This window comes from Sphaeramia orbicularis, chromosome 24 (genome assembly GCF_902148855.1).
Source record: "Sphaeramia orbicularis chromosome 24, fSphaOr1.1, whole genome shotgun sequence".
Lineage (NCBI taxonomy): Eukaryota > Metazoa > Chordata > Actinopteri > Kurtiformes > Apogonidae > Sphaeramia > Sphaeramia orbicularis.
Window position 1 is genome coordinate 30,139,655 of NC_043979.1, and position 14,049 is coordinate 30,153,703.

Here is a 14,049-nt window from a genome sequence, read left to right on the forward strand (position 1 = left end):
AAGCATAGTTTATGTTTTAAGTTTTTACAGAGGAAGATTTTATGATATTGCATTAGATTCTGTTCTGATCAAATAAAAATGTGTTTAGTATTTGTGCATATTACTGGTGTAATTCAATTCTTCCCAAAAAAAAAAAAAAAAAATTCCCTTGTTAACAGAATCATGATATATCGTGATATATTGTATCGTGATCCTAGTATCGTGATTTGTGTCGTATCGCCAGATTTTCGCCAATACACACCCCTAGTTATGACAGAATGCACTCCAAACCAACACAGTTTACAACTTAATTTGTTGTTGCTACTCCTTGATACACTAAAACAGTGGTGCATAATATTGTTTAAATTGCACTTCTCTTAAGACATTTCTGGTTGTTTGTAGTTGTTCAGGTTATTCACATTTTATTGTAAAAGGACAGTTTGTTAATGTAAACATTTTCATGTAATGAATGTGACCCCAGAGCTACAATGATTTTGACACACTTGATTGTTAATGGCTTCAGTGTAATTTTTGCATTTCACAAATTCATCCCACAGGCTAGTTTTGGCTCAGGGGTCATATGTTTGACACCTCTGTATCTCTGTGTCAAACAGGTCCACAGAGTCCACAGTTTTCTGAGCATTTGTAGTAGTTTGTAGATGAATATGGGTGCTTCTATGAAACTGGGTTCATTTTGGTACCTGGCACTTTACCAGCTTTTTAGACCCAATAATAAAAGAGAAATTTAGACATATTTACTCCCAGGATGTACCTAATGATGACCTCAGATAAATAAAATAGGACCAAAATTGGGACAGGAAAAGCTACCTATAGGTGTCAGCGCATTTAATTTTGAAAACATGGCTTGAAATGGTCTTATATACCACTATAAATAAAGACACTGTGTTAAATTTGTCGATCCTAATGGTTTTTCTAATCCAGACATGCAGGATTTTTATGAATCCGCAGTTTCATTCCAGGTTTCCTGTGTAACCCATCGTGTCCACTTGCGTTACATGTGGAACCTGCCCATTTAAACACAAATAAATCATGAGTGATTTTGCAACAGCGGTCATTTTTGTGAAACACTCAGCCTTGCATAATTAGTTCAATTCCCAAAATGTACCAGTTTGATAGAAGCCCCAATATCCTCTGATAAACAGTAATAATGCAACTGAATCATCCTAAAGATGCAGAAGGAGAAATCAGAGCGACAAAAGATGCCACAGTGCTCTCCTCTTAATCTAAATCAATATTATTTCATGCAAAAGTGAAACCACTTTCCTAAGTTTCTGTGCTGAGACGTATATTTAAGCCCCTGCTGGTCTGAAAACACCTGTGATTGGCTAAAACCATCGTCACAATGTACAGAAAACACAGCGAAGGAGTAGATGCAGAAGTCTCATGTCCTCTCAGACCAATTTAACTAAAACTATCAAGCACTGCAGCTTTAAATAACAAGAATAAAAACGTCTTCTATTGACAAAACTCATCTACTGGGAATGAATCAATCCACAAATCTACAAACCTGTCAGTAAACATGCTATATAAATCAATATGTGACAGAGTGGAAGAACATAAGACTCATAACTTATGCACACAGCGGGGAGTTCTGACAGTCCGTATTATTGTCTCAATGAGTTTTTACCGGCGGCAAAAATGAATAAATAAAAAATCTCCTCGGCTCATTAACTATTGCAGAGCTGCGTGTTATAGAGCGTTAAATGCTGCATTCAGGTGCTGCTCGTAAATCATGCAGGATTGGCATTAAAATTGGTCTGAAATGTATTGTGATGGAGAAAAACAATGCATGGAGGTGGAAAAACACAATCTGGTGATTAATTACAGGAGGAGTTTTATAGAGTCGATGGTTACACACTGTATCTATACACTGAATGCATCTAGTGTTTTCACTTTCCTGCCTTTTTCACCTTCACCTTTGTCCTGACAGCCGTTCCCAGCAGAGAGCAGAAAAAATATGATTACCACTGACTGTTACACTGCTCTGTTCTGTGTTTTCATGACCTTTAACCTCCTGACTTCACACATGGAGCTCCATTTAATTGGTGCTCTCCAGAGTGTAAAGTTTGGGCAATATACCAAACACTGCAAAAAACAACAAAAAAAAAACAACAAAACACACAATATGCATCATGTCGGACCAGTGATAACTAATAATATTCACTTTTTGAGTCACATGAATCATTTCTTGCATTGAATCAGTAAGGGGAGTAGTACTGTGGAATGGTTTAGCACAGGGGTGTCAAACTCATTTTGGTTCAGGGGCCACATTTAGCTAAATTTGATCTGAAGTGGGCCGAACCAGTGAAATAATAACATAATAATATACAGACGATGTCACCTCCAAACTTTTCTCCATGTTTTAGAATGAAAAAAGTAAAATTACATTATAGAAATGTTTACATCTACAAACTATACTTTAAAACAATGTGAATAACAGAAACAAATTGAAATTTCTTTGTAAAAAAATAAGTGCAATTTTAACAGTTTTATGCTTCAGTTTATCATTTACACATGTACATTATAACTTACAGATCAAAGTGGATCTACAAATACACAAAACATTTAATAACAGACAAAATATTGGTAAAATTGCACTTCTTAAAACATTTCAGGTTCATATTTGTTTAGGTTATTTTTTTTCATGAGAAATTACAGTTTGTTTTAGTATAAATACAGTAAAATGACATAAAAATGTTTACATTTACAAAGAGAAAATGTTTGAGTTGTCATTATTTATAGGTTATTATAATCATATTTTACTGATCTGACCCACTTGAGATTGAATTTGTCTGAATGTGAAACCTGAACTAAAATGATTAATATTTTCAGTGTAATTTTTATATTTCACAAATTCATCCCGTGGGCCGGAATGGATCCTTTGGCGGGCCAGATTTGGCCCCTGGGCCGCATGTTTGACACCTGTGGTTTAGCAGATTAATTAAAAGAGTGTGCAAACATTTTTCAGTTTAAAAGAATGTTTAAAAAACAAATAATGAAGAAGTACTTGGAGGAGATGCAGTGACATTGATGCTCTAAACAGTGTGGGTGCCATTAGGGGGAGTGGGTATGGGGTCAGAGTGTGTCTGGGCCTGCTTATGTTTATGTTCTTGTCTTGTGAGGATGTGATATTGTAATGTTCTGTATTGATCTATAATGTCTTGTATTGTTCTGTTTTGTTCTGTACTGTTCTGTGTTGTTCTGTTTTGTTCTAGAACACTGGGTTACAAAAACATGTTTTTTTGCAAGTTGTCTAGGTTTTTTCAACTGAATTAGGACCATTTTGCACCGCTAAATCCAAAAATGACATCTGTTTTTCTCAATCAGGTCAGGTTTTTTTGCTAATTTGATTTTGAAAAATTTGATCTTCTCACAAAATTGATTACATTTTTGTGACTTTATCAGTTGATTTTTTATATAGTTCTCACCCAAAATAGGTTTTAAGAGAAAAAAAAAATCATTTTCTAACAGGATGTATTTATTTTTTATTATGTATTCACCGCAGATGTAGCAGAATACGTCAGGCTTATTTTTGCAAGATCTTCTAGCTGAAGCCATTTCATTCACCTGTAACATTAAAAAAAAAACATTAATCATAAATTGGCGAAAGTAAAATCCTCAGAACTCGTTTATTGCAAGAAATATGAAAGAATTTTGTATCATATGATGTGAAAATGCCCATAAATGTAAGCAAAAATTTTAAAAAGCCAATATGTAGCATAGTTCAGAAAGTTGACCTGATTGAGCAAAATTAATGTGATTTTTGGATTCAGCACACCAAAATTATCCTAAATCAGCTCAAACAACTTTAACAATAAATTTGTTGTTGACCAGTGTAATGTTCTGTATTGTTTTGTTTTGTTTTGGTGTAGTGAAATGTTCTGACGGGTTGTGTGGGGTGTTTGGGGTTGGAGTTTTAAAAGCAATGCTTCGTCCATCCCCTTTTCAAACCATGTGTTGTCCAGTCGTTGTCTGTTAAGTGTATAAATGTGGTAGCAGGTTTGAAATAAACATGTGAAATGTCAAAATGTCAAACCATTAAATGTACGCTTTCGTTGTCCATCCTCTCTGTTTGTGTGTCAGTCTGATAAGCTACACTGAGCAGTACATGGAGTACGACCCGTTTCTGATGGCACCTGAACCATCCAATCCATGGACCAGTGATGACCCCTCCCTCTGGGATCTGGAGGCCAGGTACAAAACCACAACGCAGGAAATTACTTTTTACAAACTGTGAGCACTTCAGCTTCATTTTAGTGCATCTAATGTGCAAGTCATGTGCCAAACACAGATGTAAATTGTGTAACATGGTGTTTATATGTGCCGGATTTCTGTATTTCCTCCAGATTTTATGACTGATTGTTGAATCACTGATCAAACCTTCTCTTTTTCTGTTATTACAGTTGAGTTTATTCTGTTGTGTTAATGGGATTAGAGTAATTACCTTTGCATAAAAGCACCGTAAAATCCACTAGGTAAATTTAGGGTTGAAAAATAAGTGTTTTAACTGATTACAACAAAATTGACTCAAAAACTATCAAAAGTTTAGTTACATATCATTGCTGTCCTTTGGAAACCTCTTATGTCCAAAATGGTTATTTTTCAGGAAACGGGAAAAACGATGTATATTCTAAACAAATGAATGGAGTTAAGAGATGTAGTCAAAAGCTGTTTTCAACATTTTTCATTGGTTAAATATTTCTAAAACAATCAGACCAACGTGAAGACTGACCGGTAGAATCATTTTATGACAAAAAACAAAAAGCAAAAATGGACTTATGAGGTTTCCACCTGACGGCAGGACCAGATCAAGCGGTGACACAGGGGCACATTTCATGTTCAATAAGCTCTGTGTTTAAACTAATTAACTTATCTCCATGTTTAATAAATGTATTCATAGGTCTCAGGAAGTACTTTCACAGGACACACGTTACAATTTACAGAAAAATACTTAAATTACTGCTGCGTGACACAGTACTCTAAATTTTTTTTTTTTTTTCGCTTTACACAAATGTACAAAACATGCTGTTCTCATAAGAAACCAATACTAAATGAAGCATAGGGCTTTAGCTATGATGTTAAACTACAACTGTGATCAATATTAGACAAAAAAAAGTTTAAATGATGAGTTTTTATGAACACAAATATATTGTGGCACAGGGACGGCAGTTTGTAACTTTGTTCAGTATCAGTATAAAAGGCTTTGATGCAACTAAAACACTACAAATATGCTAATAAACTTTTATTTAGCATACATATTCCAACTGAAGTTATATATACAGCTAACAGCAGAGCATATTTGACAAATAATTGGATTGTACTTCACTTTTCTATATTCTTGTACTGTTGAATTATTAGCTCCTACAGATTCACAGACTTAAAATATCACTTATTCAAGCAAGAAAAAATATTATTATTAAAGTTAATAGTGCATTTACACATATGTCAGAAGTATAACTTTACATAATTAGTTATCATACTTAGTATCTTTTTTTTCTACAAATGATGCTGAACTTCTGTAAACAGTTCCATAAAGTAGAGTTCTTAAGCTAAAAAAAATTAGTCTATTTGAGAAATGAAAGGTGAAACTTAAATTTTTGACACTGATGTTCACTTTCACTTGATCTGGACCAGCAACGATATTTAATTTGAAACCCTCAACTGTAGGGCAGGTTATGGCACTCAGTATAAAATACATTTCACTCACCTCCTACATCACCTCACCTTAAATTAATTTCTTGTCCTGTAATAAATCAAACATATTACTATGCATAAGCTTTAAGCCACAAATAGGTTTGTTGTTTTAGTCAGAGTATAATGATATATTTTAAAGTACAAACTTGTTTTTTAGTGTCTGTAACAAGATACAACTGAAATACAGAACATAAAGACAGACTGAAGTGTTTGGTATTTAGTTTGACCTTCCTTCATATTTTACATATCTTAAACTGTTCTGTGCAGACATTATGAGATTTACTGAACTAATTTAAATTCAACACACGTCTGCTGTTTCTTATTGTTTGAGCTACTTTTTGTCAAGGGATCAGAGCTCACGCTAAATACTGATTGATACCTATTGAAGTCACGTAGTTTATATTTTTTGCGATATTTCAATGTTGTGCACAACATTTTGTTTTACTTTTTTTGAGACTGAGAAATACAGGGGTTGGACAAAATAGTGGAAACACCTTCACCTCAAGATGATAATGCCCCAATCCATACAGCTAGAATTGTTAAAGAATGGCATGAGGAACATTCTAATGAAGTTGAGCATCTCGTATGGCCGGCACAGTCCCCAGACCTCAACATTATTGAGCATTTATGGTCAGTTTTAGAGATTCAAGTAAGACGTCAATTTCCACCGCCATCGTCTCTAAAAGAGTTGGAGGGTATTCTAACTGAAGAATGGCTTAAAATTCCTTTGGAAACAATTCACAAGTTGTATGAATCAATACCTCGGAGACCTGAGGCTGTAATTGCCGCAAAAGGCGGACCTACACCATATTAAATTATATTTTGTTGATTTTTTAAGGTGTTTCCATTATTTTGTCCAACCCCTGTAGATATTATGTTTAAATAATGTTTATAAGATGAGATGAGATAAGATATACTTTTGCTGATCCCCCGAGGGGGAAATTGAAGTGTGTACACAACAGTGTAAGACAGTATGTGCCAATAGAACAGAAAAATAAAGAGATAAAAATATAAACAATATAAACAAGTTTGTTAAAATGACAAAAAGTAGCAATAATAATGATAAAATAGCAAGCATGCAGTAGACTTTTTACAAGCGTGCAAGTGACATTGACAGATGCAACGACTGCTTAGAGCCTGAAACATTCAATCCTGCACCTGGGTGGGATAATAATTATTATGTTATTATTAAAACATTATATTTAAAGAAAGGTAAGGGTGGTTCAAGACTTCTGCACTGTACTGTATTTCTGAATTTTTATGTATTTTTTTTTATTTTTTGTGCACATGCAGTCATACACATTGCTTTACTCAAGTACAAGCGTCCTGTAATTGGACTAAATTAAAAATAATCTTGTGTAAACATCTACTCAAAAGGACAACACTTTTCCATTTGTCCTTTTTTGTATTTTTTTGTTATGTTAACATGTTGATTCCCTTCGTTTCTAATCCTATACAACACAAACTCTATCCGATCACAGATCATATCGAATCTAGCATTAGGAGACTAATCCCTTTGCTATGGATGCAGCTTAAGCTTATTTGTACGCCTGCAATGACAACAAATTCCTCCAGCTTTGTTGTGAAATCTTTGAGCGTCTCTGAATGTGAATAAACCAAAATGAGTCATGAGTTATTGTTTGCTAGACCACCAGGTTTACACAAACACACAGCATTAGTGATTTTTTTATCAATTCCCAGTGAATGAAAATCTCCAAAGCCACTGGCTATTACTGCAGTTAAATGTGACATTGGAGCATTTGTAAGCAGCTGTCTTCATAGTTTTATTTTTTTTGACAAACAAAGCTTTCACTGCATAATAAACCTGTCATCTTCTTTGAATCGGTTCTTTAAACGCGGCCGAGGTTTTTCATCACATTCATGTCAACGTGATGGGATTCAGATGCTTTATGATCGGCTTGTGTGTCCATTTTTTATTTTCTTCTCCAGTTCACGTGTGTCATTTCATCTTCACTGCCTGACATGAAATGAACACTGACATGTGGTCCCATGTTATTTTTGGTGTGTAGTTGTAGCAAACTAAAATACCTCAACATTTACTGCAAATAATGTTGGAAAAGGAGCATCTGTTGGACTCAGAAGAGGTGTTTTATTGGATTTGGACATTTATCTTCTCGAGAAATTACAACAAAGGACTCTCTTTTAAAGATATTAGAACTAGGATCGACAGCACTGATTTTCAGCATTTTGACACATATCGGCATCTGCCTTTTTTTTTTAAAATCAGACAGCCGATAAGAGATCAATTTCAAACTGGGTTATTTTGGCTCTGGTGCAGCCGCGCCTCTCTCGGTCTGCGGAAGTGAAAGTGAAACTTAACGTTCATTTACTTTTTCCTTACCTCCTGAATCTTTGCAAACTTACTGGTGCAGGACAAGTTTAGATTGTGATTAAAAGCAAATACCAAGGTCAGTTTCCGCCATACTTATAATACTATGGGGGGGGTGCACCTTTTTTAGATGTCTATTGTCTAACATAAAAAAAAAACAAAAAAACTTGAACATGTTGCAAATCTGAAAAGCTGTTTAATAAACATATGCTTAAAGGCATTTCAAATTTAAATGAAGTTAAGTGTTGGAGTTCGTATTATTCAAAATTTTGACGCCAATATTTTCACTTTTACTGAAAATGAATATTTGCTCCAAATATCGGTTATCGGCCTCCTTGACTACTTATAATCAGTATTGGCCCTGACCATATCGATACTGATTGATCTCTAATGAAAATGCCTTTATTTTCACTTCATGGTCAAGTTAGATCTATAAAAGCAACTATATTTGAAAGTGTTTTGGCATCAAGCCTTCATCAGGAAGTCAGGGTAAATAGACAGACCACCCTGTTTGGATGAGTCCACCAATATGAATCTTCCACTTGGAGTTGTAGCCAATAAGGAGCAAGAGGATAGAGAGTGGATCAAATCTTAGAAATCCTCCATCAGATGGTGTTTTCTAATATGATTAATCCAGCATTAAACAAGAAACATCCAAATGATGGAAACATTGTCCATTGTTCTATTTACCATCGAAAACAGAGAAAAAAAAATGCACACAAATGACAGATAGGTAATTACCGTAACCTATAAAGACCCAAACAACCACTGGTGACCAGAATCATCTACCAGTATACAATGTTTAACAACTTCTGATCCACTAATCCTATCAGTTTCTTTTCATGGTCATCAGATATGACCCATTTGGACGTTCAGAGGCTTCGAAGTTACCGTGGACACACTGTCATCTTCTACAACATTGATTCACCAGTAAAACCCATGGAGTTGGGTCAATGACAGTGGATGGAGACACTGGGTTTATGTTCAGTTAATGACATATTTTCTGAAAAAGTTGCCTTTTCTTCCTTTTTCTCTGCTTCTGATATTATGACAATTAACTTTAATCTGAGCTTTTATAAACATCTATGTGATCAGTAAATTAAATATGGGAAAATACCAGATTTTTATTGAAGAAATGTAAAATACAGAAAATAATATTCCAATAAATGGTGATAAATCACTTAAGAAAGGTTAAATAGAGAGAAAAATTCATTTGGGAACTGCTGCAAAAGTAGCACTGGGTCTTTATGGGTTAAACATACAGTGATGGCAAAAATGTTATATGATATCTAGCTTTAAGAATCAGTCTTAAGACATTAAACTCCGCCAAGTATTGTTCCAGTCTCCAAACCCACATACTCTTTCTACACCCACATTCTTCTGTTAAGGTCACAACTAGATGTGTCAGCAAGATAATGAAACACATTCAGGCCATGACATGTTGAAACTGTCAAACTGTCATTTAGTTTTGTCATTTTTTCTAGTTAACAATAAACTGTCTGTCTGATGCAACCACACCTTTTGACACGCAAAAAAGATTTTTGCGTGTCAAAAAAAGACACATTTGAAGCAGAACTAGATACTGGCTGGGATCAACATTTCTGTCAAGCCTTTGTCGAAGGATAGCATTAAATTACACCTACATTCACCTCACGTTTAATACAGACAGGATAGTTGGTGCATTAGCTCTGTATGACCTTCTGACAAACCTTGTTGTAGTCTAGCTGTTTTTATTGATCTAATTTGACCATGACATGACAATGAAGGAATTTTAATATTTCCAGAACAGAGTGTGTGTGTTTGGAGTTCATTGTTGATTCTTACATACTTTATCAAATGTATAATCGCTAAAGTACGTTCATTCACAACCATTCCTCCTTATGACGGTCAGAAGAGTCTTTAGTCACTTTTCCATTGGACATATGCACAAAACTTTACTAACATTCACTAAACGTCGAAAAAACAGATGTGCGTAATGCCGTTTTTTCCATTAAATCACAAATACGATCATTTGTTTGTTTATTATCACAAGATGACACGAGAAGTCATTCCATAAACATGGCAACAAATGTAAATATGGTGTTGATTTACAGATGTATTCATTATTATTATATATTACGCCTCTATCCTGTACTAAATTAAAAAAGGATTTGGTTTCCTGGTGTGTCCACACATACTGCACCATGTTTCTTTTAAAACACATATGTCAACATCCATGACTCTAGTCGCGGAAACAGGTCTTTCCATTGCAGTTTTGCATGATATACCATTTGCGCTATGCCCAAAAAAACACCTCTTGCCAACACAAAAACTTTTCATTGAAAAACAAGTTTTGGCGAAATTGTCATTTTTCCATTAGGGAAGTTTTTTTGTGCAAATTGTGTTCGCGCAATTTGAGGGTCAATGGAAAAGCGACTAGTGTTTGCTGTGCATCCATGTGTCTCCCCTTATCCCCCCCATCTCTCTCTCTCTTTCTCTCCTCTTTTACCCTCTCTCTTTAACCCCAATTAGTCAAAGCAGATGACCATCCTCCAGGCGTCGGAGTCTACTCCAGGTTTCTTCCTGTTAAAAGGAAGTTTTTCCTCACCACTGTCACCAAATGTTTGCTCCTGGAGGGTTCTGTTGGGTTTCTAGAAACTGGCCAATGAGTCTGGTTTTGACCAACTCTATATGTAAAGTGTCATGAGATAGCTTTTGTTAGGCTTTGGGCATCTGTGGCTCAGGTGGTAGAGTGGGTCGTCCAATGACCGAGGGGTCGGCAGTTCAAGTCCTTTCTCTAATTGTCCACACGTCGAAGTGTCCTTGGGCAAGACACTGAACCCTATATTCCCCTAGGTAGGGCCTAGGTAGGGGCTTGCATGGTGGCAGCTGCCTACTGGTGTATGAGTTTGTGTGTGAATGGGTGAATATGAGGGTTTGTAAAGCGCTCTGGGCACCATAAAGGTGTGGAAAAGCACTAAATAAGTGCAGTCCATCTACCATGATTTGGCGCTATATAGATAAAATTTGATTTAATTCATTGCTGTTATCCCTGTGTGTTTGGTCAAAATGTTGTCAGACTATTGAAACTATTGATCATCTGCTGAATTGTTCACTAGGAGAAAAGTGGCTTTAACCCTCAACAAGTTGCACTTTGCTCTGAAATCTAGGCCTGTGTGAATTATGCAGAAAATAATTACTGCAGACGTATAATCACTGTGCCTAATGTAGCTTAATAACTCCGACGAATTGATTAATTGCAGGACTGGTGCAGAATGTTCCCTACAGAGTCTGAAATGATTGGATTTCACATCAACATTCTATGCACCAATATCAGACGAACGACAGCCTCTCATAGACTGTTTGAATGTCTTCTCCTTTCCCCTGTGTTCATCTGTCAGCCTTCCCCACAGCGTGCCTCTCGCTGTAATTTAATCTCCTCTAATCTTATTTTAATCTGGAGCTCCCTGCAGCCGCTTCAGGTGGATGGTTTCGCTTCCTATCTCCCTCTGAATCCTCTCCCATCTCTCCCAGTAAGGAGCCCAGTCAGCAGAGGGTGAAGAAGTGGGGATTCTCTCTGGAGGAGGCTTTGAAGGACCCGGCAGGACAGGATCTCTTCCTCAAGTTCCTGGAGTCAGAGTTTAGCTCTGAAAATCTGCGGTAAGCACATAAAACGTTTAAATAAATAATCTGCTGTTCTTTGAGGTACGAGTGAAAAATTAAAGCCGTATCAGCAGCAGCTTTTGCACAGTTTCTCTTGTGGTTTCCGAGGCAGGTACTGATAAAAAATGAAAACACACACACACAAAAAAAAAACCGATACCCCATTGGCATTCAACTTAGGACTGGAGCCGTTTTACACATTTAAAACATGTGAAGGAAAAGATAAGTGTCCCATTTCCAAGGTACGTGTCATGAAAACACAAACAAAACCACAGTATGAACCTAAAACTTCAAACACAAGAGACATAAGCAGAAGGATCCTGCATGGTATTACCTTCTCACTTGAAATTATGATTATGTGCTGCATTTTACGTGCCAAGATAAATCTGCATTCTTCAAATTACTGTACGTGGCTGAAATTTTCTCAACAACGACGGAGCAAAAACGGTTTAAAGAAATCAGATGAAATGAAACGTTGGTGATTCCTGTTGGGAATACGGGCAGGCAATATCAGCACAGAGGAGTCGAACTGCAGAACAGAATATCAATGAGTTTAACCATCTGAGCAGACTGCAGAATTTTACATTCATTTGTGTAAAAGTGTGTGAAAAATGTCAGATTGAAAAACTGATAAACCGACAAAATTAGTAAAAACACATACATGCACATGATGATAGTATATGTACCGCCATTAAAAACGCACAGTCCAAACATGTGGTGCATTTTCCAGAAAATGATTTGCTCAGATGCCTATTTTATATATGTTGCTCACAAGATGAGTAACACGGTTAACAGCTGTATTTTTTTCAGTCCCTACACGTGTGACGTCAGCGTTTGGACTAATCCCTTAATGTTGGACATTGAGTCAAATCTCTTCTACAGAGTCACATTTGACTGGTAACTGTAGCTGTGGTCAATAGCCGATATAAAGGCAGCAAAGAAAACGCCAAAATGTTTTTGCCAGCTCAAAATGCCACAACTTACAATACAACAGAAGTCGCTCGCTGTCTGCGCTGTCATTGCAGTACATTCAGTCGTCTGAGTGCCAGATTGGATCGGATCCTTTAGGACAGGATCATGACACTTGTCAGTTTCATTCTTAATCGCTGCACTGCTTGTTTGGAAGCCAGAGGTGGACACACCCAGTATACTGAAAAAATCTAAATCTTACCAAGTGTATTTTTCTCATTTCCAGTCAAAATATCTAATTTAAAATAAAACATAATCACCTAAAGAGTAACTTTTCAGTGAGATGTAAGAACTTATTTTTAGACAATAGATGTTGAAAATCTTATTTCAAGAAATCTTACCGAAATAATTTTCACTTTTCCATTGGCAGATTTTTTTTTGCTTGAATTAAGCAAAAAAAAAAAAAAAAAAAATGAATTAAGCAATAAAAATCTGCCAATGGAACAAGTGAAAATGATCTTGGTAAGATTTCTTGAAAAGATTTTCAAGATCTCTAAAAATCAGTTCTTATATCTCACTGAAAAGTTACTCTTTAGGTGATTATGTCTTAGTTTAAATTAGATATTTTGACTGGAAATGAGACAAATACACTTGGTAAGATTTTGACTTTCCCGTGTATTGAATGATGACACTTTCCAGTACCTGTATTCAGTGACTGAATAAACATGTTAAGATGATCACAATTTGTCCTTAATTCATTCTCTGATGACCAATGCGTCCCTCTTTAATATGATGCTAACCCCTCACCAATTAATTACCTCCACCAAGGAACGGCGGAGGTTGTGTTTTCATCGAGATTTGTCTGTTAGCAAGATAACTCAAAAAGTTATGGATGGATTTTGATGAAATTTTCAGGAAATGTTGATACTGGCACAAGGAACAAATGATTAAATGTTGGTGGTGATTTGGGGGACTGATCGGCCTTGGGGGAGGTCTGTGCTCTCCAAGTGATTTTCTAGTTTAATATATCTCCAAACATACATATTATTCTGACCCGTGTGTTTTTAATGGCACTAAGTACACATTCAGCTGAACATCCTAGAGAGAAAAACAGAAAACCGCTTCTACCACCTGTATTTGCATGTAATGTGATCCCTTTTTGATTGACAGTCCAAGTATATTAGCTATTCTTTATACTGACACACAGTTTCATGGGCCACAGCGGGGTTAACAACGCTTTACACAGCAAGAGAATCTATAAAGTCACAAAGAAAGATGTGAAAGATTCCGGTTACAAATCACACTAGTGTGGAAATGAACAGTGAGTGGGTAACATGGAAGGAGGATGACACCTCAGAGCTACAGAGGTAGATAAAAACACACACAATATGAGAGACTCAGAGCATACATCCTTATCGCCGTTTGGCCCTCGGCTATCCCACTCCTCACCCCTA

General features: G+C 36.0%; 1 protein-coding gene and 1 long non-coding RNA gene across 3 annotated transcripts in view; one reads left to right on the forward strand and one right to left on the reverse strand.

The window, feature by feature from the left end:
- LOC115414740 (uncharacterized) overlaps positions 1 to 6,058 on the reverse strand; it is a 59,383-nt gene extending 53,325 nt beyond the window's left edge. The window contains exons 1-2 of the long non-coding RNA XR_003934713.1: positions 6,002 to 6,058; positions 364 to 367 (exon numbers count right to left, since the gene is read on the reverse strand). This is a non-coding gene — a long non-coding RNA (uncharacterized LOC115414740). The remainder of the gene's footprint in view (positions 1 to 363; positions 368 to 6,001) is intronic.
- Positions 1 to 14,049, forward strand: part of LOC115414738 (regulator of G-protein signaling 6-like) — a 232,363-nt gene that overhangs the window by 197,787 nt on the left and 20,527 nt on the right. For both annotated transcript variants that reach the window (XM_030128019.1, XM_030128020.1), the window contains exons 13-14: positions 4,084 to 4,194; positions 11,558 to 11,683. In XM_030128019.1, the coding sequence (XP_029983879.1) occupies positions 4,084 to 4,194; positions 11,558 to 11,683 (237 nt within the window). The remainder of the gene's footprint in view (positions 1 to 4,083; positions 4,195 to 11,557; positions 11,684 to 14,049) is intronic.